This window comes from Lissotriton helveticus, chromosome 8, assembly GCF_964261635.1.
Source record: "Lissotriton helveticus chromosome 8, aLisHel1.1, whole genome shotgun sequence".
Lineage (NCBI taxonomy): Eukaryota > Metazoa > Chordata > Amphibia > Caudata > Salamandridae > Lissotriton > Lissotriton helveticus.
The window spans coordinates 1,245,311,472-1,245,339,089 of NC_136069.1; the positions used below are offsets into that span (position 1 = coordinate 1,245,311,472).

General features: G+C 43.6%; 1 protein-coding gene across 1 annotated transcript in view; it reads right to left on the reverse strand.

Annotated features, from left to right (window-relative positions):
* NIPA1 (NIPA magnesium transporter 1) overlaps positions 1–26,826 on the reverse strand; it is a 67,976-nt gene extending 41,150 nt beyond the window's left edge. The window contains exons 1-4 of the mRNA XM_078658233.1: positions 26,640–26,826; positions 24,609–24,656; positions 13,755–13,845; positions 576–736 (exon numbers count right to left, since the gene is read on the reverse strand). Of these exons, the coding sequence (XP_078514359.1) occupies positions 576–736; positions 13,755–13,845; positions 24,609–24,656; positions 26,640–26,763 (424 nt within the window). The 5' untranslated portion in view covers positions 26,764–26,826. The remainder of the gene's footprint in view (positions 1–575; positions 737–13,754; positions 13,846–24,608; positions 24,657–26,639) is intronic.
* Between the last annotated feature and the right edge of the window lie 792 nt (positions 26,827–27,618).

Genomic DNA, 27,618 nt, shown 5'->3' on the forward strand with positions numbered 1-27,618 from the left:
TGTAATTTGTGTTTGTCTAACTATCTTAATGTTAATTTATATGTATTAGTTATGTGTTTTATGAGCCAAAAAGATTCACAAAAATAATATGCCTGAATGTTTGTGTAATAAGCATCAATGGGTTCATCTATTTGCTGATATTTGTAAATATCAAAAAAGCACATAAAAGTAATGAAATCTTATCAACATGAGGAATAAAATCTGCCTGTGGAAGGTTAAAGGGTCAGTGAGAGCCGTATGTATATTGTTATGATCAATTGTATCTCTGGACCCTATAGCGTCCTGGATCGAGTACACACCAATGTCCCACCAATATTCCACCTCTTCCACATTCAGCAAAGTAGACCACCACTATAATGCTACTGCTTTGTTGTGAATGTTTTTCGAGATTATAGAGCGGGAAAGCATTCCACCGCCTCTCTTTAAAGTAGAGTACGTACAATAGCATAACAAAAAAGCTATTTTTTAGCCTCCAAATAGTGTTGATGGGAAAGAAAACTGACCTACAATGAAACTTAACATGCAGCTCCACCTAGAAACAATTAATATCACATTGAAACAATTAAGCAGAATACCTGGATCAGCAAGCTTTTCTTCCAGTTCCACCTGAGATGTGACATTATTGGACTTTGGAGAGTGTATCGTGAGCACAATGGAGCCGGCGCAGCTCAGTAGACATCCTAATTTTCCAAGGATGTTGAGTTTTTCTTTTAGAAGGCATGAGGCTAAAATGGCACTTAACAGAAAAAAGCGATGGTTAGCCTTTTATAAGAGGAAAAATGTACTTTTACCACCACAGACTCAGAATACCGACAAGCAATATAGTTGTTCTATATATATTCATTTTGTTCAGGATCCATTGTAGTATCTGTCTTTCGGTTCTGGTGATCTATGGGTATATTTATTAGTATTACTTATGCCTCTAGGTTAAATGGTTTAGTCTGTGTGCAAGTACGAGTGTCAGGTAGGGTCATCTGTGATGGGAAGAGTCTGTGTCTCTAGGTGACCAGGCAAGAGAGATCTGTAGTTTTTTGGACTGTGGATGACTGATCTCATTGTTAGGCGTTTTCTAGATTGTAGGATGGAGAGCATGGATATATTCAAGCCTCGTCAGTACCTTGCAGGAACTAGGCCATGGTAATGTTTCAGCCATTTGTCTTGTATACAGTGGTGCAAATTTTTGGAGGAGGGGCCAAGGTTTATGTCCATCATGACGAGTATCCATAAGGGCATAAACGCTATACAATATTACACGCTGATTGTGTATGGGCACATAGTGGTAGTGCCTTGGCATTTGTGATGGAATTGAGGAATTTGACACCATGTGTTACCATTCAGTGCTTTAGTGGTGTAAATGATTCTGTGATTTGGCCCTTTATGGCTATGCAATAACATACATGGATTGCACCTAGGCAGTTGCCGACATACAAGATACTATTGTGAAGAGTCCGATCCCAGACAGGAGTCTTGCATAATTATGTAACTAATGTTTTGTTTCCCAATACTGTATCCCTCTTACCCAAAATTGTGAAGCGCTCTGATACCCGTAAAGGTCAAGTTCGCGCTATATAAAACTTTATAAAGAAATAAAGAAACAGCATAACAATTACTGAAATGTACTGTGATGCACTCCTGGGCCCTTAAAGGAAGCAAGGGAAGTTATAGCCGGACATAGAAATGGGGCAGGGAGCGATACCAGACAAGGGATGAAGCAGTAGGGTAGGTTGACTACAAGAGTGGAGATATTGGAACAAAGTAGAGTAAAGAGGCAGTGGGGTAGAAAGGTAGGATCTGGCAGTATTAACTGGGTTGTGAGATAAAACCGTAGGGAGCAGGCAGTGCCAGCAGGACAATGAAAAGACCACTCAATTCTAGGACCGAGCCAAGCTTTGTACTAAAAGTGTGCGACTGGGGGGAAAATTTAATGCTTGGGATGTTTGGTTGTTTGCAGGAGTCTTTTGTTGATTCAAACCCCTGTGAGTACATGAAACATCGGAGAACTCACGTTAGACACAGCAACTTTACTTACAAATATTCAGGAAAGCTGGTCTACAGAAACTAGGCTGTCTCATGGGCCCCTGCGTCATATCAATAAGCAACAATGTGGGGATCCAGTTAAAGATCTCAAGATAAAGCGGCGCTACTGTGTTTAGACCAGGTACTCCAACTCAAAAGTTCAAGTCCGTTCTGAGGTGAGGACTTGTAGTCAAGAGTCAAGAGTCAAAAATACTTTATTCGATTATTTTAAAATCATAAAAGTATACTACACACATATTTATAAAATAATCTACATAAATTCACAGTTAAAAACAGTTAAAACAATTGTGTGAGAAATAATCAGGCGCAGTTTAAGCAATTAAAAATAAAATTCATAATACCCTGTAAACCATCAGATTGATTATATAACTAATTTCATTGTCTTGTTACTTCTTGTTGACGGTGTGAACAAGCAGGGAAAAAATGAAAATGAACAGCTCATGATGGCAAAAATTAATCTGACCAAACTTTAGCTAATCCAAAACACATTCCATCATTGTAGTATTCAATAATCTTTTCCGTTTGGCACGCAACGCCGCTACCAGAAAGTTGGCAACCCCAAACATTACAATAGGGGTCTCCATGAGCTGTAAAAACAACAACGCGGGTTTCACTTGCTTGAATCCCATGTCCCTCAGAAGTGGTAAAATATATTTTTTCCTCCCCTCAACAAAAAAGGGACAGAAAAATACAAAGTGCGTCAAGTCTTGATCATTAAAGGCATCACATTTACACGGGGCATTGTCCCTTGGCTTATTCCATTTCAGATATTCACCCAAAAGAAGATGCATCTGGTTAAAACGGAATTTCGTCAATAGCCAACGATGATATGGCCTATTGACTACCGTTAAGTATGGCTGGATGGTCATGGTAGAAATTACCATGTAGTGAGCCCTTACTGTAATTTTTTCAATTGCCATAGCTTCCCGGTGAGTGTTTCTAAGGTTTAAAAATTGGACTTTCATCCATTTGACATCATCTTTACTAAGTCTTTCCGGGTTACAGTACAATTCTGGACGACCTAATTGTATAGCTAGGGATTTAATATGTTTCAGCCATTTAATGTCCATTGCTCTATCTCTCCCCATGCAGTCGGTGATAATTTTTCGATTTAATGACAAAGTAGGGTTCAGCCATACTTTCACCCATAACAGTAGAGGTGCCAAGTTAAGGGCGTCCTCGATATGTCCTTGCCCCAGTTCCGAGAGGACAGAGAACGAAGGAGTGGACTGTGGTAAACCCAGTAGAGAACGCATAGATCTGTTCTCCTCTTTTTGTATAGGGGCTAAGTTCTTATGACCCCAAATCCCGGCCCCATATCTGGCCAGAGCCAGGGTTTTAGCTCTATATAGGGAAAGAATAGCTTCAATAGGTTTCCCTCCCAGCCTCTTGGCGAAACTTAGTATGGCTGCAAAAGATCTTCGTACAGCTATCGCTTTGTTAGCAATCTGGGGGGTCCAGGTGGCTAAATTGTCAAAAATTACACCGAGGTATGTAAATGTCTTAACTTTAGACAATGTCACACCGTTGCATCTCAAGATTTTTGTGTTATCCTTGCCTTTCCCAATTGACATAACGTGGGACTTTTCCATGTTAACCACCAGATCCAATTTCTGCATAAAGGCCCCAAAAGTGTCAAGGAGTAACTGTAGACCGTTGGGGGTTCTGGCGATGAGGACCGTATCATCGGCATACATCAGTACGGGCAGAGGGGACCCACCCATACTAGGTATATCAGGTGTGACTGTTGATAGAGCTGAATACAGTGAATTTATATACAATGAAAATAACATGGGCGCTAAAATGCACCCTTGTCTTACCCCTCTGGCTGATTTAAACCCAGCAGTGCATTTACCATCAGATGACATACGCACTGATGCGGTCAGATCACTGTGCAAATAGGCCAGGAAGTTTACCAAAGCAGGGTCCAAACCCATCTCCAAAAGTATTGTCCACAGTTTCGACCTATTAACTAGGTCGAACGCTGTGGACAAGTCCATAAATGCCAGATGGATTGCCCCCCTAGCAGCAACAGTATATTTACAGATAGTCATGTACAGGTTAAGACACTGTTCCTCAGTACCCCTCCCCACCCTGAACCCATATTGGGTATTACATAAAATTTCATTTTCCTTTTCCCATTTATTAATTTTGTTTAAGATGACTTTGCCTAGAATCTTGAATGACGAGTCGAGCAACGATATCGGTCTATAACACCTTGGGTCACCCCTTTGACCCTTCTTAAAAATTGGTATAGAGTGTGACCAAGAGGTAGGTATGTTAGAATTATCCATACAGGCTAAATTAAAAACATTTGCGAGAACTACGGACCACACGTGAGAGTGTGTCTTGAACATATCGGCCGGAACCCCGTCCGGGCCGGGGGCCTTACCACCAGCCGTGTTTTCTATGGCATTTTGTACTTCTTTCACCGTGATTCTTAGTGGGGTGTCTGAGTTTGTAAAATCAGTAGGGGTGAAAGGGGTTATAAGGATCTTACTGCCATAGATAGTTTCAAAATGGTCCAGCCATTGTTTATCGGTGATGTTAACCTCCAGTATTTCATTATCTCTGCCATTAAACAGTGGTGAATTCACTACAGCCCAAAACTTGGCGCTGTCCCTCAGTGTAAGTTTATCATATAGTGATTCCCAGGCCTTATCTTTAATTTCTCTTTTACGTGCCTCAGTCGTGATTTTATATTCCTTCCTGAGTTTAGACACTTCTGCTCTATTACGCGTGTACATTTCAAAGCTTCTAATAAGTTTTTATGTGCCTTGGAACAATCGGCGTTAAACCACCCTTGCGCTTTACGTGTCTTGTTGTTAGTTTTGCACGTAAGTGCCTTGGCAACATTTTTGCAAATTACTTCAAAGGCTTTAATAACATTCCCTCCGGATGTCAATGGGTCTCTGCAAATGTTTAATTCTAGACTTACTTTATCACACAAATCATTAAAAAAATCATCGGCAATAATTCTAGACCATTTAACTCGTCTACCTTGATCATGAGCCCGGATTACAGTAGGATAGATTAAATGTGGTCCGGTATTTATTATGGTAGGATTTGCGTTAATTAATTCCATAATAACCGGATTATGGTCACTAAATGCCGTCTGTGTTGCATTATAGGAAATGACATTTTTGAGTATACTGGGTGACCCAAAAATAAAATCAATGATAGTGTTGCTCCCCCTAGCACTATATGTTGCTACTCTGTCTTTATTATTCACAAAGACGGGTTCTGATATGTCTAAATTTATCAGCAATTCTTCTAAAGCTCCCCCTTTAACAGAGTGTTCAAAATGCGGGTGAGTCAAATAATCATCTTCCAAACAAACATCATGATAACAATTAAGAAGACATATGTGTGTGTTAAAATCACCTAGAAGTATATAATGAACAAATGTAGTTTGACTCCTTTTGTAATCATTTAAAAAATCTGTCAACATGAGGATATTTTCACTACCTTGTGTACCCTCTGTGGAATTATAAAAGTTTACGTAGAGGATTTTTTCCCCCGAATTATTCAGGACCTCCAATATTAAACAGTTGGGAGAGTTAACATTTAGCATTTTCATCACCCCCATATGTTTTACTGAGATTAAGAGCGCGAGGCCTCCCTTGCTCCTACCCCTAGACGACTTTTGTGCAGCAACAAAAAAGGATGTATAACCTTCAACCCAGAAATTGCATTCAGTGTCCCATGTTTCTTGTAATGCAACCACGTCATGTTGCTTAATAATTTCCAGCCAGATCGTGTCTTCCCTTTTGGCTTGAAGTCCAGATATGTTCCATGTCATTAGCTTCACGTTTCGAGTATCAATGTTAATTCCGGGCTGATCCTCCACCCCCTTCTGCGCGGACAGTCAGATGTTGGCGTCAAGGTTTGATAAAATATCAAAACTGTTTCTGAGTTCCAGGCCTGAAGACAAGGCCGCAGGGTTGTTATTATTATGAGTCAAATGGGAATTTAAAGGTTCGGTAGCCCAGTTAGCTAAATGCACATTAGATCGTGGGGTATTTTTCTTGGTATTTTTAGACAACCAGGGACTTTGTTGAGCAGGGCCGGGGTAGAAAAAACCTAATGGAACCGCACGAATTTGTCCATGAGTGATATTTGTTCCGTCCCAAAATAACCTTGTGCAAACATGTGGGTTTTTAAAATTGATGATGACACAATCGTCAGGAAAGCATTTTGCGGACGGACCCAGCCAGGTTACTCTTCTCGCCAGGCTGATGAGTGCAGAAATGTCACTAGGTCCTGAGCAGTTATTATCGCACCAACTCTTTACATTTTCCATGAGGGTTGACTGTGTTTCTGGATCTCCTTGTTTAAGCCTTGGTACATTGACCAGAACTGCCACAAACGGTGTTGCCTCTGGGGGTAAATTGACCATAGGTTTAGGGTATTGGCCATTACTCGTTCTATGGCAAGCTGTCTTTACAGCACCCTCTTCTCTGGTTTCAGGTCTGGGGCTATTTATAGGGTCAGAGATATTCTGTCGGGTTGAGTGGGGGGTTTTATCAGCAGATTTTGACTTAAGTATAGAAGTTGTGACACTTGTGGTGGGCTTGAGAGGCAAAAGTACTGGGTTAGCACTACTGGACACCTCCATAGGTTGGTAATGGTGTTTCAGAGTCTGTTGAGGATCTAGAGCGAGGTGGTCCGTCACCTTTTGGAGCAACAATGAGTTCATTCTCTCGCATTTATTTAGGATACCAGATACACAGTCTTTTAAAGTTTCTACTATGTCACTTGAGATCTTAATCAACATAGTTTCTATGGTATCTGTGAGTACCCTTTCTAGCATGTCTTTAATTGAACCTTCCAGTTTAGTTGAGAATTGACGTGATTTGGTGCTAACTCTATACCGTAAGGTTTGCGCCTTAATGAGTCTTCTTCTTTTTCTATTTTTACAGATTTTAGCTTCCCCCTCCGGTGTTTGAGAAGACTCAAGAGTCTCAGGAACCACTGTTGGGTCCTGATGAATCAATATATTTTGGCAGTCAGATGCGATATCGTGAGTAGTGGAGATGATAACATTTGGTTCTAGGGGTATCCTTGTCTCATTAGAGTCTACAATTGCACCTTCCACGCCCAGTTCCCGTTCTGTCTCCGCAATTTCTTTATTAAGCTTCCCCACCGCTGATGTTAAGTACGTCAAAATGCTTTCAGATGCATTAGTTTTGCGGGCAATTTTAACTTTGCTGGTACCCCCTGTAATCGAGGTCTGGAGTTTTCTCTTACCCATTTTCGTGTGGTGAATGTTAGGGAACCGGCCTGTCCTGTCCTCTGCCGTCCCCGGACGGCCACAGACGGCCCGCCCTCTGCCCGGCGCCACCCGCGCGCGTCCCGCGACGCGGAGGAAGCCTCCCGCTGATGTAGCGTCAAAGCCGGAAGTCCCCGCTAGGCTCCCTGGGAGCTGTAGTCTCCAGCCGCGGGCCGCAAGATGGAGCAATGCGGCGCGGCGAGACTGCAGCGGTAGGAACCCAGGAGCCTTGTCAGGAAGCGTGTGGCTGTAAGCAAGTGGCAGGTAGCGTGTACTCCTCAGCGCCTCGGTAATCCGAATGCCTCTCCCCCGCTCCACCGAGGAAGCCTCCCGCTGATGTAGCGTCAAAGCCGGAAGTCCCCACTAGGCTGCCTGGGAGCTGTAGTCTCCAGCCGCGGGCCGCAAGATGGAGCAATGCGGCGCGGCGAGACTGCAGCGGTAGGAACCCAGGAGCCTTGTCAGGAAGCGTGTGGCTGTAAGCAGGTGGCAGGTAGCGTGTAGCGTGTTCTCCTCAGCGCCTCGGTAATCCGAATGCCTCTCCCCCGCTCCACCGAGGAAGCCTCCCGCTGATGTAGCGTCAAAGCCGGAAGTCCCCACTAGGCTCCCTGGGAGCTGTAGTCTCCAGCCGCGGGCCGCAAGATGGAGCAATGCGGCGCGGCGAGACTGCAGCGGTAGGAACCCAGGAGCCTTGTCAGGAAGCGTGTGGCTGTAAGCAGGTGGCAGGTAGCGTGTAGCGTGTTCTCCTCAGCGCCTCGGTAATCCGAATGCCTCTCCCCCCTTGTAAACTGCATCTACGTGAAAGTGAAAAAGGGAGGAGAGAACAAGAAGCATAGCCTCCTTTTTCAATGAAGTCACAAAAGCTGCTAATGGTGAGGAACCCCTTATGAACTGGTGAAGAAAAAGAGGGGGAGGGAACTAGGGGGCTGCTATTGCGTATGTACTACTAGCTGGTCCTATACTTCAAACGGTGTAAGTCCTCACTAACCCTAGGGTTGCATGCTTCATCACAGGCCCCTCCTCACACCGCTATCACTGAAGATGGAGGTGTATGCTACAACCCTCAGAAGAGGGTAGCTCTTATGGTGTAATATGGAAGGGGGTCATGGTATATGCAGGTGAAATCTTGTGCAGCAGTACAGCCTGGCGTGTGGTCAAGAGCGAACTTCATTACACATACGAGATGCTGCGTCATCCTAGAAAACGTTTGCTAAATTATTACGTCATCATCTTGGGAAAAAGGCAGAGACAAACAACAGAATATCAGATACTTAGACATGGGTTAGAAAAAATACATCTCTCATAACACACCCGTAATTACACATCTATACCAACTTCAACCAGACCCCAATCTAGCAATAACTCTTCCAGAATCCTATCACCACTGAGGAAACCACAGAAATAATGGAGGCCATCCAATTTGGAGCCCTGTCTGACTCTTGCCCCACCACGCCTTCAACAAAGGCTCAACTCCTATCAGCAAATTTCTCACCCCTCTCCTCAACATCTCCATTGACAGATCCACTTTGCCAGAAGCCTGAAAGCAAGCAGCCATCAATGCCTTCCCGGAGAAGCCCTCAGCAGACCCAGCCAAACTCGCATACTACTGACCAATTTTCCTCCTTCCATACCTGGTCAAGGTCCTAGAAAAAGTTATCAACAGACACCTTACCGACCATGTCATTTACCACAGCTCTTTAATGCAAGGGATCAGGATTCAGACCTAACCACAGTACAGAGACAATCTTCATAGTAGCAATATACAACATCCAGAAGATCCTCAATAGAGGAAAAATGCAGCCCTCGTCTTACTAGAACTCTCTGCAGCATTCAGCAGTCTCCTATCCCATCAGGATCAGACAACTTCACAAAACTGGCATCAAAGGACCAGCTCTGCAATGGATAGGCAACCTTCTGACTGGAAAACACAGTGCTCTCTTCAAAACCCTGGAAATTCATTTGTGGAGTCTCACAGGTTTCTTCAACATCTTCATGATTCCACTGGCAGACGTCATCCGCGCACACAACATCAACATATTTATCTACGCCAATGTCACACAAATGATTTTCTCTCTCTCTCTGTCAAAGGACCCAACACCAGGAATAACTTCTACTCAAGCAATACCAAACATGCACAACAAAGGCCATGGCCTGCACAATGAAGGACCAGCATACACCAACAGGCGCCTGACCTTCCACCAACCAACCAGATAACTTTGATCCTCCTCCCTCTCCCTCGCAGACACCCCACGGATCCACCAATCCGACAGGGAAGAAAGCTCTTTCTCCTCACCAGGCAGCCAAGGTATGGAACAACCTCCCCCTGCACATCAGAACTGCAACGTCGCTCCACCAATTCAGGAAATAACTCAAGACCTGGCTGTTTGAATTATCAAACCACCATGCATCAGGCAACATCTCCAGTGCCTCGAGACCCTCAGGGTTAATTTGCTGCACTCTTTAAATGGGTGATTGACTGAAAGTGGCCACCTGTCTGAAGTTCAACTGCCTCAATCTTAACAAGAAAAAGACTGAGGTGGTGATATTCAGAAAGGTGCCTCGCTGTGGGACTAACCTTGTGCTCCACGGACCTGGGACCCACCTCTAATCCCAACACACAACGCAGAAACCTAGGGGTCATTATCGACAGCAAGTACATGCAGGTTAACACTGTCTCCATGCCCGGCTGTCTACTCTGAGGATGGAGGAAAAAATATTTAAGGAGCTGTACAACAACAACAGGAAATACGTCACCCAAACCCTCATTACTAGCAGAGTGGACTATGGGAACACCCTCTATACAGAAATCACCAACGACCTCACAAAAAGACTTCAGACGGTCCAAAACGCAAAAGCTAGACTTGTCCTTAACCTCCCACGCTGGTCTCATATTACACCACACCTAAGAGAAATACATTGGCTACCAATACATCAGCATGCACAATTGAAGCTCCTCACCCACACATACAAAGTACTACACAACCCAAGTCCAGTCTCTCTGACCGCATGCAGTCCAATCTACCCTCTATCACCTCTGCTCAGACAATGCACTATTAAAATCAACATAACATAAGGGGATACAAAAGGGATGAATAACCTTACCAAGAACGTTTATCGTCTTGGCAATTAATCTGATTAAGAAAATCAAAAATGGCTACGGAAATAAATTGATGCCTGGGTCATATTGGTATCAGTGCTACAAATGAAGAACCTGCTTATGGTATGCCTACATAAAACTGGTCCACACACTAATTAGATAAAATGGTTGTGAGCGTTATGCCAGATTTATTTATTTCTCACTACAATGTTTTGTGCAATGGGAAGCCTCCAGCTGAATTTCATTTTGCAGATGACAAATCATTAATAGGCTACAAACTTACGGGTCAATACAATACTGTTGTGCTTTTATAGCTTAATGAAAAAGCAAGAAAAATCGTTGGTCAATGGTGTTTGCGAAATGTGTCAAAGTGCTCAACACACATCCAGCATGACGCAGGTAACATATATTTCTACTCAGGAGTTCTACTGGCAATAAATTGATGCAGGCACCACAAATACCAGGTAAGAAAAGCTCAGCACATGCTGCAGTAACTGGTCTCAGCTTTAATTTCGTACGGCAAAGCTTTAAAGTAACCATAAAAGAAAATGTATGATGTGAAATTTAGAAACGTTTTAAGGATGAAGGCATGGCTGAATTAATCTCTGTCACTGGTAATTACTGCTTGTCACAATCCAGTCTATCATTTGTTTTCTCACCTCGCCACTACAGACAGGCACCATCAATTTGGAAATCAGTTTTAGCCCCTGTCCCAACTAGACAATTCAGCTAGCACCACTAGCTTAGGCGTAACACAAAAGGATGCCCCCATTCTCCTGCAGAATGTTGTGACATGGCCCCTCATTCTCCAGTATCTCACAGATATTCCAAAACTTGAGCTTAATGGAGGTCCCGTAAAGGGTGGGGCCCCCGCTGCACCACAGGGGCGGCCAGGACTTGCTTCATGGCCCTAGTGACTGGGATCCAATCAAAGTCATTTTTCACCCATGTTGGCCATCATCTGTGAGGTGTGATTTGAATCTTAGGGCAATCAGCATGGGAACCATGTCACGGTAAATCCTTCATACTAAGGCTGTCTGACAAAACACAAAAGTTATGTAAACTTTGGGTGACTTTTATCCTATGGTAATCACATTAAATATTCAACCTCCAGCTGTGATTTGGTCAAATGTGATGGCCGAATTTAGAAAACATGTTGGCCCTGAAATGATTCCGATAAGCAGCGATGAAGTGCTGCAAATGTTCGGCATTGTTTGCCAATGAAGAGATAGATAACATGATAAGAGGCTAGCTCTTAAAAAGTTGGCAAAGAACCCAACAGATGGTTTTTACAGCTGAAAAGAGGAGCAGTGCATAGACGCTGCAGTTACAAAAGCGGATAGCTGATATGGCGGTCTTACGCCATACAACTTATTAAGTACCTGTTATGATAAATCAAGGTTCCCCTTGTCTGCTAGGAATATCTGGCAATGGTCGAATATTACAGTACTGAAAAGACTCCCTTAAGCGAGAGCATCATCCTTGAGGAGTTTGCCACACTGACATTGTTACAAATACTCTCACTCACAACTGGGGGAACTCTTACTGCTGGATTTTATGGTGCCCTAAAACTAGATAATCTAGGTCCACCAATACTGGCCTGGGAGTAATCGAGTGGTCAGTAGAATGTTGACCATAATGCCCCAACACAGATGGAGAATGGACCACAATATGCACACATGTTAATGAGATAGCAAGTAATGTCACTTTGATACTACTATGAAGTAATTACAAGACCAGGAGATACCAGACGCCTGGCAGGATCAGTAGAATGTATCCGAACCAGAATGTCACAGTTGCCGGGAGGCAAAGCTGGATTTCTCCATATTACTTGGGTTTGCCTCACGACTGTGAGATACTGGAGAGCGGTATTAGCTAGACAGCCTATAGTGACGATAAGGCTTCCCACATTAATTAGATGTTAAGCAGTGCCTACTCAGCATTATTTGACAGCCTAACAAAGGGAACATGAAATACTAGGAGGCATTAGGGGAAATAGTATCTAAAAGGACAATACCCAGCCACTGGATGCAGTCTCCTGGAACACAGATGACCCAATGTTGAAGGATATGCAGGAATTGGCTAGCGTGGAAAAATCCCAGGTGAGGTTTACAAGAACAGACAACAAGTTGACAGAAGCTTTCTTTAACTGGTTGTGGGAGTGGTTGTTCCGAGATCTTTTAGACCCTCCTGATAAAAGATTTCCAGGAGGACAACAGAAGGAAATTGGTATCAAAGTAAATGCTTGTGTATTTATATATCCAGACCAGGAAAACATTCAAGAGAAAGTGTGCTTCTGCTGAACCATGATAAAAGATACAAAATGTGCGAGACCGAGGTGCGAGGTGATACAACTTTGGGGGACCACTAGGAGAGAGAAAAGACTTTGAGACATCACTAAAGGTAAGACCAAATGGAGTAGAGTTGGAACCTACTGATGTTCCGAGCAGGGCATGTAAATGCTATAATAGCAGCAGAGAGACATATAATCAGAGTTCGAAAATAGATGCAACTCTTGCCATACTCAAGATTCCTTTTTTCACAGTATACGTACCTTGGTGTGCGCTTGTGGATGCTAAGTACAGTGAACTTGTTTATAATTCTCAATTTACCTCAAAACAAAAATTACGTTTATTTAAAACTAAGTGCTCCCTAAACTGGAAACCAGATGATGAAAGTGTGTTGTTCCAGCGAGTGAGGGATCCCTTGCTTATATGCCTGTCTGCCACCCTTCGTGTTTCCAGCCCAGGGCTGTTTTTTAAATAAGTCCCTCCAGCCAATATTAGAAGTATGAGGTGTAAACTTATATACACTGGCTACAGCTGGCAGTTAGTTTAGAATTGTACAGCATCTCCAATATATACAAATGGATTGGATAAAGTTCCATCGATCAGCAGTCTACAGATAGCGAACACTGATGCACGGTTAGATGAAAACAGTAAGAACACTTAATGGGGAAGATCTGATAGTGCCATGGATGTATTGTTTTAAGTAAGAGGAAACATCCTAAATACCTTGAACCTATACGCACAATCCTATATATAGTCCACATTTACAGCCATGGCTGATTAAGTGTGCCTAGGAGAAGCCAGGCCCAAAATATGAGTATCAGACGAAAGATATCAGTTCATAATAAAATCTTCATTAGCATAAATACACGTCACCTATTAGAAAGTTACTTAACAATATCAGAAAATCATACTTCATGTATTTAATAATAAATATTTTACTTTGCTGATGAAAATAACCCCCATTTAATATTTATATATAGAAACCAATCGGTTTCATATATACATTCTGAGAAAAAAAGAAAGATCAACTTTCACAACGAGTATTTACTCATATACTTACCCAAATGGAATGCCAAGTGCACCAAGGGGAGCCACTAGCACCGCAGGAGCAGCTGTATAAGCCAGGAAATTCAGAATCTGCCCAAGGCCCACTAAAGAAATGGACACTAACAGTTACATGTATGTCACATTATGTTATTTTCATTTTTATGACAAGCCATATTCTTCAGAGTCTGCATTTGTCCTATCCTCCGCGGGTGGTCTGTTCTAATTTTTTGTCTGTTCTAGTACCAATATCTGTGCTGAGGGCATTACTTATTTCCACTAGTGGTGTTGCAATATTGCAGAAGCAAACAAAGTTTGTTGTTAACAACTGTGATAAATACTGCTGGTGTTAAAAAACAGAACTAGCCGGACACATTATTTTCTGTTTTTCATCAGATATGACCGAGGTATTTCTTATGTTTTTCATGATTACATTTTTGTTCGTAAATATAGACAAAGATAAAAGTGCGAACAGAAGGGACAGTGACAGGAGTTCAGTCGCAAAACCAGACCTTTATCTTGAAATGTGTGAGTGGAAAGATCACACCTCTTCTACACAAAATCCTTTCACAGTCCCATTGACATATTTAGGTCATAAAAGGTGTCCATAGGTCACCATTATGGCGCATATATTCATCAATGGGAAAGGGCACACCTTTCCCTGGTATGTTCATTTTTTTACGCCCCACCCCTGATGGGGAACAAAATCACACCTGGGAGGATCGAGGAGAGTTTGCTGGTGTAGAATCCCTAATGCCCTAAAGTGACTATAACGTGCACCCCGACATGCACAGTCTTGCCATCAATGAAGTAATTTCAGGTGTTGCAGTAATGTCATAGATGATTTCAGGAGTGATGTATTATATGGGATAATTAGCGGTGCATGGCGAGGGCACAAGTTACAGTCACTTTAGGACACGAGTTACAGTTACTTGCGATACATATAAATGGTGAATTTCAGTGTATTTTTTTCTAGCTTAAAACGTCACTGAAATTTTCACCTAACTATAACGTTAATTTACCCTTTGGCATTTTTCTGTGAATTTCATTTTTTTTTTTCATTTTATTTTATTGAGACCAAACATTAAACAATACAAATTCCTACTTATACAGCAGAATTAGTTAATAATACAGAAAAAAAAGTCGTTAAACAAGTTAGACAAGTAACAAGGCAAAAAACATTCCTAACAATAGAGACTAGAGAAAGCAAAACAGAGACAAAAGAAAATAGTAAACGATACGGCGGCCTAAATATTATATTTCCTTTATCCAACCCAATCCGCCACAGGCGCCCAAATCCTAGTTGCCAATTGCCGCCTCCTCCCCCCTCTACATGAAAAAACTGAGAATTCTAGCCGATGTATAGCTAAAAGTCTTGCACGCCACTGCACAAATGTTGGAGCTTCCGGAGAAAGCCACTGAGAAGTTATGCACAGACGGACCTGCGACATGGCAATAAATACGAGGGCTAATTCATTTAAGGTGTTACTGCCAACTAGTGTATTACCAACTTCCACCCCAAAAATCACAAGTGCCGGAGTCATAATACATCTAATCTTGAGTGTACCATTGATAAAGCGCTCGATATCATCAAGAAACCCACAGAGGGATGGATAAGAATAAAACATATGTATTGCATCCGCAGCCAGCAGCCCACATCGTGCACAGGCATTACCCTTTATGGCACCCCATTTTGCTATCTTAGAGGTTGTGTAATATAAATCTAACATTGCCATATAGCTTTGAGTCTTAAGTCAGCCTGACACAATAACCTGACTGGCAAGTTCTAACACCGAGGTTAAATCGATACCAGCCCATCCTAATTTAGAGTCCCACTTAACACTTTGAGCCGTAAGATCATCCGGAAGTGTTGAGACTATATATTGATACAATATTCCTATTCTACTTCTCTTCTTGATCAATTCAATAAATGGTACTTTCTCCAGCATAGCAGGTGTTTTCTTCAAGTATTTTTTAATAAAGCTTTGGATCTGTAAATACTTGAAAAAATCACGTGAAGATAGCTGAAATTTATCCCTAATATCGCTATAGGATAAAACTGCTCCGTCCTCCACCATATCACCCAACCCATAAATACCTTTACTTTGCCAACTATGCATAACATGATCCTGAAAGATGCTAGGAAACATTCGAGTGGCTTTAAAAGGCGTATATAGATTCATATTTGGGATAGCTAATTTCCTCTTGATCAGCCGCCAAATAGTACATGCAGCGACCAGGACTTTAAAGCGTGTTCTCTTGTAGTAACTGGGTTCGAGGACCTCGAGTAAAATACCTTTTGCAGCAGACCCCAACCCGATCTCGAAAATAGTTGTACTATTACATATTGGTACATTCGCTTTATCTCCACAAAGCAAAACGCCCATTGCTTGTAACATTGCAGCCCAATAGTATATGACAAGACTAGGAACCGACCAACCCCCTCGATCACGGGGAAGACACATACATTTGGCTGCCCTACGTGAACGCCTATAACCCCACAAAAACCTATGACAGACCCTGTCTGCCTTTGTCAAACTTATTTGGGAAATCAAAAGAGGGATGGTCCTGAATAAATATAAAAACTTAGGACGGACTAACATTTTAATGATGCTACAGCGTCCATATAAGGATAGATGCAGGTTATCTAGTCGTTCTAATTTAGAGTTTACATCATCTATAACCGGTAGGATATTTAAATCCGGTATGGTAGCCACTGCAGAGGTTATACGCACACCTAAATACGTGGCATCCGAAACAACTGGGGCATCTGATATTGGCATACCCGGAGTCTGAACCACCTGGGTCTTTGAGCCATTGAGCTTATAGCCCGATACTGCCCCAAAATGCCCTGCTAATTCCTTAAGTTCCCTAAAAGCAGATGAGACGTCTGATGTTATAACGACTATATCATCTGCATACGCTAACAGATTATACGACGTATTACCAGCTCTTATCGGTATTATACCCTGATTAGCCTCGATTTTGGAGAGGAAGGGGTCTATATACAGGGCAAACAACAGGGGTGAACAGGGACACCCCTGTCATGTGCCCCTAGTGATGGGGAAAGAACTTGTGTGCTGGCCACAAATGCGAAGGTGCGCTCTAGGAAAGAGATACATAGCACAAATCGCCTGTATCAATTCTTTTGGAAATCTCCTCCATTTCAAGACGGCCCACATGAACCCCCAGGAGACCCTGTCGAACGCCTTCTCGGCGTCCAACAGGATCAACCCGAGGGGAGAATTAGTAGCATGAGCCTAGTCCAGTAATGCAATGGAACGTCTGACATGATCAGCTGTGTCCCGGCCCGGTATGAATCCATGCTGATGCACAGAGACCAGAGGGGTAATCACCTGCACAAGTCGGCCGGCCATTATTTTTGAGTAAATTTTAGAATCGCTATTAATTAGAGAAATCGGCCTAAATGATGATAGCAATAACTCAGGTTTACCCTTTATTTTTCGGTGAATTTCAAAGGTTTTTTTCTATTTTTTTGTAACGTAAAGTAATATTTTATTACCATATGTAATGCCAACGCCACGCATGGCCCATGGCAATGCGCAGTATGGAGATGGCCGCAGAACATGCGTCCAAACCCGACGCCGCGCTCAGCCAAAAGACGTGTGTAGCTGCATCCGTCATTCAGCTGTGCTCACCGTGAAGTTCGCCACAAGGCCTGACCGCACTAAGGCCAGCATAACTTAACGCCTTTGTCAAAGAGTCACAAGTTACACAACACCAAAATATAAAATGTGGGGCTATCGGTTTTATCAAGGGGTAAGCATTTCAATATATATATATAAAGAAAATCTATCATCTTTGTCCAAAAATCACTAATATGTTTTATCAAATGTATATTTCGGTAATTCACACAATGCAATGTTTAATAGAAAGTGATTATTATAAAAATGTTTAATACCGTTTTAATAAATAAAAAATAAAAAAACATGTCTGTGGGTCTTTCTTTTAACATATTTTTTATGATTGCATTATGTGGGCGGAAAAATGCTTAAGGAAAGACTCAGACATTTTTTTTTCAATAAAACCAACAAATTCTCAGAGTCTTTCTTTCAACATTTTTCAGCCCACAAAATACAATCATAAAGACAACCATAAGAGCACCTTGCACTCCAGCTGAAAAACATAGAGCTACAGCTAGGAGTGATATAAAAATATGGTAAGGTTTCTGGGTTAATGGATTTGACCTAGGTGACTTACTGTTTTTTTTAATGTTGCTGGGGAGTTGCTAACCTCCCTGCAGCCCCACACAACATTAAGAAAATGCTTGGTGATGCCCCTGATCCTTCTAGGGACATCATCAAGCTACAAATAAAATTGTAAATACCCACTGCAGGGCATTATGAGGCATAACTTCAAGGAGGAGTGAATACAAAATGAACGGCTCTTGCCACTCATTTATTATTCACTTTTTTTCGTTTTCGTATAATTTTTTTGTGGGTGTCCCGGTGCCCACCCAGGACACCTACGTGTTTAATTTTAGTTGAGGGATGCGAGAGAGCACCAGAGCCCCTGCAGTCCCAGCTTTCTCCCCAGCTGGCATACACTGCGTGTGCCAGAGGGAACTGGCATATTTTTTGTGGGTGTTCTGGTGCCCACCTGGGACACTAACATTGTAGGGGTGGTTGGGGGCTGAGGGGGTAGCCCCAAGGCTCCCGCGGCCCCAGCCCGCTTCCAAGCCAGCACCATATTGGGTACTAGCGGAAGCTGGCACTTTCTTGCAGCTTTTTGTATTCTCTCCCACAAGGTAAGAGCAAAGTTGAGTTCCCTGCCCGGGAGAGTGCGGGCAGGAAATGCCCGCATTCTCCCAGGCATGGAACCATAGTGCACCATTGGTAGGATCCCCGGGACACTGAAATGTATTGCGGCATGGGAGAAGGGGTCCCCAGACCCAATAGTGGCACAGGGAGTAGGGTGCGCTGCCCCTCCCCCTTTTGAAGAAATTTGGCTCCGGGTGGGTAACGTTCTAGTTAAGTAACAATTTTGGTGATAACGTTGTAGGAAAATGCCCCTTTTTGACATGGTTGCCCTCATTTGTGCCCACTGGCACTGATGTTCCTGACTGGATGTGCACTGAGTGCCTGCTAGCCAGGCCCCAGTGCCAGTGCTCTATCCCTAAAATTGCAACATGTTCAATTGTAATTCAGTTGGCAAGGACTTTAGCACCTCTGTAAGCCCCTGGTAAATGGTACCTATGGAACCCAGGGCATGGGTACAAAAGAGGGCCCCTATGGATTGCAGCATGTGTTATGGCACCCAAAGGGCCCCACAGAAAAACTGCGTGAAATGGCGCACGCATTCTGAAAACATGACATTGCAAACTCCCTGTTTGCAATGCCGAAGTACACTGCATGTCTTATATGTAAGTCACCACCTACAGCAGGCCTTTACATGTGAGGGCACATCTGCATGAGTAGATATGCCCCTGTTATGTCTAGTTCAATTGCTAAGACACTGCAAGTGATCAGTAAACCATTTTTAAAGGTATGTACTGGGCACTAATCATTACGAGTTATCCATCTACATAATGGCTTCACTGAAAATAATGGTGTTTGGTATCAAACACCTCGTCTCAATAAATCTAAACTGATGCCAGTATCAGATGTATTGTGATATGCACCGAGAGGGCACCCTTGAGGGGCCCCTTGAAAACCTACTAGTCCTCTAGTGTGTTGGCTGACTGGTATTGCCCAGCCTGCCACCACAGACAAGTTACTGACCTCCTGTAGGCAAGAGCCCATGCTCTCATAGGCCAGAAACAATGCCTGATCTGGAGAAAGGTGTCCACACCTCCTCCTGGAGGATGGCTAGTTAAGTTAGCATATCAGGGACAGAGGCTTCAAAGCCTTACACTTCCCTTAACGCCCATGAATTCATTACTTAGGTGGGCCTACGACACCAGACCAACAGATTTGTCTACCTGGGAACAGAGGAAGGACAAAGAAGAGCTGACACCGCAAGAACAATAGGCCTGCTCCGAAACTGGCGCCAAACCCTGCCTGGCTGGTGGTAGCCTAGACAACTGCATGACCGACTTGTCCAGAACATGCACATCCTTCCCAAACCCTTGGAGGACTGTCCAGCCCTTTGACAACCTTGCAGCATCTCCTTTGGGTTGAAGGTACCATCCCACTGCATCTACAGGCACTGGCTGCACATGTCTGGTACTTCTTTTTGCTGGCCATTGGGCCCACCGAGGGAGCATCTCATCAGGAAGAAGTCACTGGGGTTCCAGGAGGTCAGCCCAGCCTCTTCAGCACACTTCGAGATCCTAGACCCTCCAGGAGCCTCCCAGCACCTTATACCCTGGGTACTAGAGCATTTGCCGCAACCAAGGCTTGTTAAGTGTCCTGCCCGAACACCATCGTAAAAGCCGACCTGCTGATGAGGGACTTCAGGGCCAAAGAGGCCCAAACCGAGAGTGTCCCTGCTGCCCTGTTTTTCTTCCCCATTCCAGGTCACCTAAGAACTGTGAGAGGCTCAAGCAACCCGCCAGATACATCACTTCTGTACCAGAACCCCCTAGCCCAGGGCCACGGAAACCGACTACGTCCCCTTGCTCCAGAGACCCTGCCAAGCCTCCCTTTGGGATCTGCTGGATTGTTCCCAAGTCCCCCCTTGCAGCTTTTTGTTACAGGTACCCTTCCCCTGACTTTAACGTGTAGCTCAAGGCTACCGATGAGACCAACACCTCTTTCCCCAGACACACCTGGGCAGGTAAAACCGAACTGCTGGTGGCTCTTTGGACCTTGGCCCCCTTAGATCCTCAAGTCCTATAAGGCACCTTCAAGAACTGCTTGCAAGTATATGTATGCAGTGTATGTTTCTCCCATAGGGTTACATTACTGCATTCTAGACTCATACCTCAAAAACGTTATTTGAGCATTTTTACTGTAAAATCTATATCTCTAAAAGTACATACCTGAATCCGATGATCTTGGTGTCTGGAATTATATAAAAATCTGTATTTTTTTTAACTTGTGTCCAATTTCTACTCATCAATTTTTCTCATCAATAATTTCCCTGCAACATGTAGCAGTGATATTATCAATGATTTCATAGAAGATGTCATGAGTGATGTGATATGTGGGGCAATTAGCAGTGCATAGCGAGGGCACGAGTTATAGTTATTTTACAGCACGAGTTATAGTTACTTGAGATAACTAACTGCTGAATTTATATGGTTTTGCGTCTGTAAATTTTAATTTCTAACCATAACGTCCCTGCAACCTTTGTTTTTTTCAGTATATTTGTATGGTTTTTTTATGCTATTTCCTAACTATAATGTCCCTGTAGCCTTTGGCTGTTTTTTCAGTGGATTTCAATGTTTTCTTTTTAATGCTATTTCCTAACTATAGCGTCCCTGTAACCTGGGTGTGTGAGTGGTTGTGTGGATGAGGGTGTGGAAGTGGGCTTACCCTGGGGCTTGCTGCTGGGACTGTCTGCCCCCTAAGCACCACAATCCTAAAGCGCGGTGCCTAGATGAAGCGCTGTGCGCCTGCAAAGTTCTAACCTTGCCCAGGACTGTTGCAGCCTGCTGTGCCCTTGAAAGCTCTGGCCTGCAGGAGACTGCCTCGTGTCCCCAAAGCGCCGTGACCAAGACTGCCCTGCTGTGAGTGTTTTAAGCGCTGTATTGCCCTGGGAACTGCTGCTGGCCCAAGCGCTCTGAGCGCTGCTGTGTACTCTAAGCGCTAGAACCTTAAAGCGCTGTGCTGTGAAGACGCTGTTGCCCTGCGAAGCGCTGCAATGCTGGAAGTGTTACTGCCTGAACTGCTGGTTCCTAAGCGCAGTATTAGGAGGACTGTGCCCCCAAACGATGTGCGGCAGAAGCGCTGCTTGGCCTGAAGGAACTGTTTTATTGGGAAGAACTGTCTTATGCCAGGACTGCTGTCTCTTACAGCGCTGCGTCTACAAAGCTCTGTTTATCCTCCTGCAGTGGTCGATGTCCTTGATACTGTTTTCTTTTGGTGCTAAAGTTAACCCCTGGCTAGGGGAGTGTTCTTTGCAGCCTGTCCTTGAGCAGGAACTGTGGTTGATGTTGACCAGGTGCATAGGAAAGGTTGTCTCTGGTGCACGGACCTAGGAAATGTTACAGTCACTGAGTCTACTGCGTACCTGTGTAGTTTATGCCGCTTACATTTCTAGGCCTATGGTGTACTTACCTGCATGAGGTTAAGCCCCAGGTGTTAGGCCATGTTTATACGCACAGTGCTACTGGCCTAATGAGTTCATGCATGATGTGCCTTCCTGCCTAATGTTTTATTTCATGCTGACATGCCCAAAGGCTGTTGCCTAGTGTTTCTTCCCCTCACAGTGATATTGCTGATGTTCTATGCCATTTTTATGTGCAGTGTTCCCGGCCTCATGTTTTAGGTCTATGGCATGTCTATGCCTAATGTTAATGCTGTACGCTTAATGTTCTTTTCGCAGGGGGTGCTGATGTCATGCCTAATGTTTTCCCTGCCAAAGGTATGTGCCCCATGGTAGATGTGATTATGCCTGCCTAGGCCTGATATTAAAGTTGCATGCCTATGCCAGATGTTGATGCTAGGTGTTTATGGTTCCATTTTCCAGGAAGTGCTAATGCCAGGCCGGCTGTGTTTATGCCTAGTGTCCTATGTTATGCTTACAGCCTACTGCTAAGGTGATGCTAAGGATTAATGCCTGTGTTTGCCCTGCAATACTGACCTTGTGTTACATGCCAATTGATAACATTCTTTTTATTTTCAACCCTGGACACTAAGACTTACTTACCTTTTTCTTACTTTTCCCATTTTCCTTGTAAATTATACCCCTGGTATCCACTGCCCTGGCGCCCGTTGGCGCCCTATTGTGATTACTGCGCTTTACTGTGTTTTACCTTTGCAGGTTGGAGACAATACATGAGTTATTATTTTACTTCCAACCCAGTGTCGTGTCTCTTTTGTAGTGTACCTGGTGTGTCGTCTGTGGGTACTGGGTGGATGCTTCACACATGTCCTCAGGAGTTTGGCCTGCCCGCTCTGCTCCATGCTACCCCCCGTAGAATTGGTAACCCCATTTCTAACACAGGACAAGTAGATTTCTGAAGTATCACATCCCTTGGAGAAGAAGATATTTTCTTTGAAATTCACACCCCTTTGGCTGTGCGCAAAACATCTGCTGCAGATCTCATCCGGCCATTCAGTTTCTCATTCTCTCACAGTACTCAAGGCCTGTGGCTACAGTATCTTGGAGTTGCAATACTGATGAGTATGGGTTAGATGCATGAAGGAGTACTGCTCCTACCGCGCAGCTGGGGCCAACAAGTCGGTGGTAACTTGAAGACGTCTACAGTATTAGTGCAGCGCCTCAGAGCAGCAGCTCTAATCTTCAGTAGTTGCGGCTTCCCTAGGCAAGTTGCAGGCAAGATACTTGGTGCATCAAGGTTCAGCTCCAATTCCTCCAGCACCAGTCTCTCAGTCATTGAGGGCTCCAGATTTCATTTGATACTTCATTTTTGCAGAAGGCTTGATGCGGATGACAACCAAAACGTATTTCAGAGATAGTGAGCCGCTTCCACACACAGGTCTCTCCTAGCTTCACTCCCATACAGTGTCTCCGTCTTTCTGACTATTACTCACAGTGGGATTCACCTCCTGGACAGTCTCTTCTCCAGCAGGTCTAGGCACACTCCCTCTTTCTCAGCAGGCAAACTTCTACGAAGACCCTAAGCTCCTCCAGCAGAAGGTGCAGATTTGGTATGATGCCCCCTCACCTCTGGGTGACTGGTTGTTATACAAACACCAGCCTGGTCACACAGCAGTTCCAGTTCTCTGTATAGTACTTCTCTCCTCCTTGGTCAACACAAACATAGAATTGGACCAAAAGGCATTGTTCAGGAAGAACTAATCCGAAGCCCTTTGCTAACAAGGTGCTCACTGAATTTCTAATGGGAGCCATCTTTCCTCACTTTAGTATCGGGGTCTCCAAGCTCCAGGCACAGGACTGCAGTACATACACTTCCATTGCCTTGGGGAGCTGTATTCACCCTCCATCTTGTGCCATGAGAAACACAGGGCATCGGAATTGGATCTAACTATCTCCAGTATCGACTATGGAATGTGTACACCTGTATTTTCTTTCTACCGATGCCAATTTTGGGGGGGATTATGTTGTTCATTTTGCTGAAAAAATAAAGTAAAAAAAAAAAAAAAAAATAGCTCCAGTATCAAGACTCACCAAACAGTCTAACTCACACTCTTGGTCACAATACTGATTCCCAAATCTAGATATGCTGTCACCACCGCTTGATGTATCTCATCTCGGGTGAGGGCTTTGGTTCTTTATCGTCCATGAGGAGATTCTCTCTGTGCTTTTCAAAGTCACAAAACTGATTCAGGACCTCGCTTTAAAAGGTGCAGGCCTAGGCCTCTGTACGCCATGCTAGATTAGTGGGATAACGGGGTAAAACAATAACTGAAGACACCATTTTCACAAGCCGTTCAGCGTGCAGTGCGGAGTACCTATCTGTTTACCATGCAGGGAATATTCCTGTAACAACACACACAGGGTACAATAGAAAAGCATAGCACCTAGTACAAGCATAGCATGGGCATGTTCCTGAGGTAGAGTAGTAAAGCACTTTAAGGTTCTTTTGAGGCAGCACAACACAGATCCAAATTCAATGTGCTTGATATTGCTGCTAATGGTGTCCAGATGCCTTTTCACCTTATAATTGGATGTCACACAGACTTAACATCTTATCCCCAATGAAGCACTTCAACCACCAAGATTTATTTACTTCCCAGTGATGCTTTCCCACCCTGTAATGCGACATTTTAAAATCTTAACAGAGCAACAAGCACACACATTTAGTAAAGATACTCACTTGCAACCGTGCCTGCCCACCAAACAATGTCAGTTAAATAGGAAGCACCTGTGAAAATAAAAATAAAAAGAAATAGTGCGGTCAATTCGCTGGCCAGCATTGGGATTTGTGTTAAAAAAGGTTGCATGCATAATACGTGGCGAGTGTCTTCAGGGTCTGGTTCGGTAATCATTTTTATTGTTTTCAACAAGCAGTGAATCCGATAAACAATACTCAAAGATGAAAGTGGGTAACATTAAGTTGATTCCTTTCGATAGTATGTTCTCCCAATAAATGTATTGAATCAAATATGCCCATACAATATGTTTACATCAATAAGATGACATTTCCAATACGCACTAATTACATTATTCAAGTAAACGAGTTCATTACTCCCTTCTTTTCTTTTTTCTCAACTCATCCTCATGCCTTAGCTGAAAATGTTCATTCCTTATTTAAACTTCTGTAGATTGTTATTTCATTAATATATGGTTCTTTGGTTTACAGACATTTGGATTTGAATATTTCTCACAAAAGCCTTTGATTTAGATGGTCTTCATTAACACATAACCAGAACGTCAATGTAAACCTGTTCGTTTTATATTTATTCTTCTCAATAAAGCTTTAAACTTAAAAACTGGTAGAGGTCGACGAGCCATTCAAACCTCGAGCCAGAGGCCATGGTCTGGCTCAATTCGAGGTCCTCTTGGACCCTCGAACCCAAAACGAGCTGAGTTTTAATGTGGCTTCTGCTTGTCACCCACGCTCTACCATAATGCACCAACAATTAAAACCAAAGCATAAACGTTTGGTATAAAGCATACATCTTTAGAATTTAAAAAAAAGAGAGAAAGAGGTAGCTATGTAGTGGGGGATTTGCATAACTTGAAACCAGAAAACCTAGGACTAATCATGGCCGGCTATGAATAGATTGTGTGATCCTAGGCAAATATGTTGTTTTAGAGTCCTTTTACTTTGTTATTACATACGAGTGTGCCTTCCAATACATGAGTTCAGAGTGCGCTGTTCAAAAATAATCTGATGCATTAAGGTTAAATGTTTCTGCACATTAAATAAATATTTTCTTATTTACTTTTAAGAGGCTACCATATCCCATGATTCTTGTTGCGTGATTTAGATGCCAATTATTTTAACGGCACGGCTCGTGCACCTGTTCTTAGAACCAGACCCTATCTTTGTTAATTTCGCCCTCCTCAAAAACAGGTAAACTTATTAGTTTTCTAAGACTCCTTGTGACTTACAGTTCACACGCCCCTAAATTTGTACATACTAAAAGCGTTACAAATGTTGGCTAAAATAAGTTATTTGTACAAAGAACTTTATTTACTAGCCTGTTAGAATAGCTAAGAAAAGCATTTACTAGTAAGTACTACCATGTGATTATTTAATATAGGGGTGTACTGAAGCAAGCCCGATGAGGCATGTCACAATTTTGTGAGTGAGGGCAGTATTTTTCCACTGAGCACCTACCACCTCTAATCATGACATCCACACACTACTCTCCTTGATGTGTTTACAGTTGTATTTGGGGAGGCTAGAGTAGTGGTTTGTTTTGTACCTCTCCCCCTTCTTGTGTGTGAGAAAAATATATTTAATATAGATCATGCACGAACAAATATTGTTTTTTTGGGGGGGGGGGCAGTGAAAATTGACATTGAACGTAAAATGTGTGTGTTATTTACTGCCAACTGGAGAGTACACGAGCAGAATGAACTAGAAACCCTACATTGCATTTACTCCTATTTGAAGTGCTCTGCTAGCAGTTTGGGAAACTTGCGGGTACGGTCGGTACTCACAAGTTTCCCATACTCTGCTAGCAGTGCCCTTCCCATAGAAGTGCTCTGCCTTGATAGGCGTCAAAGTAATGAAGGCCCAGGTTTGGTGAAGCTGGCACTTTATCCGCGAGCCCTAGCGGGGACAGGCACGAGAAGCGGTTTCGCGTCACACCAATAAGGAGACTCCGTGCCAGCCTCGGTGCTGATGTGTGAGCGAGACGCAGAGCTGAGGTACAGGCGGAAGGGGGCAGTCTACCTCGCAGGCGAGCCCGCAGCATCCCCCGCTTCTGCAAGACGAAGGGGGTCCCATTCACCAGGCTGGAGGCCACGGCCAAGCTCACGCCTAGCACGGACAGCGGCGGCGTGCCGACCTCCTCCATTATCAATGAGACTGCAGGGCCGTTAGCGAGAGGGGCGGCAGTTAAGGGTGGTGAGAGCGCCACGCCCTCAAGCTCCGCCCCCAGAAGGCCGGGCCAACAGAACAGCTCACCTTGGCTCCTCCCTCTGAGCTGTGACTAATCGCCGCGCCCCTCCTGCTGCAGGGAGCCGCCCTCCCTGACCGGCAATTACACCGGGTGTATTCAAAGGTCACACTGGGAGGGACTGTGACTAGGAGTGGGATGCTCCGGCAAGTTACTCATGTTTTAAGATTTTGCAAAGGGCCGAACATTATATACAATCGTCCGTATTTATTTTAATCAGGGCGTTGCTGCGTTTGTTAACTTCATCGCTCTTGGATCGTTCAGGGGCAGCTCTAGAACACATTTTGAAGTGTAGTCTGCATATATTTGTTGTTTTGAATAGGTGCTGTCTGATAAGAGGGAGAAATACCTGCTTTAGGTGACTTTCCTACTTTTTATCGACCAGTCCATTAGATTACTGCTCATGTTGGTAAAAACCGGCCTGGTAGTCATGTATACATTAAAATGCTAGTCATGCTGGTAAAAATAAAACCTGGTGGTCACAATCTGGGACTGTAGATACTGCCTGTTTGCAGTCCACTCAGTCACCTACTTAAGCAGAAGGTGAGTTGTCGGACTTTAGAATCTTTATGTTCAAAGGTTAGAACAAGCATTGACAGAGCTAATAGGTCTCTTTTATGCAAGAGCTATTCAATCAATCAATGAACAGCATTTGGTAAAGCACAACACTGTCACCCCCAGGGGTATCTGGGCGCTGTGTCTCAGTTGAAGAACCAGGTCTTGAGTCTCTTTTCTGAAGTCTGCCAGCAAGGG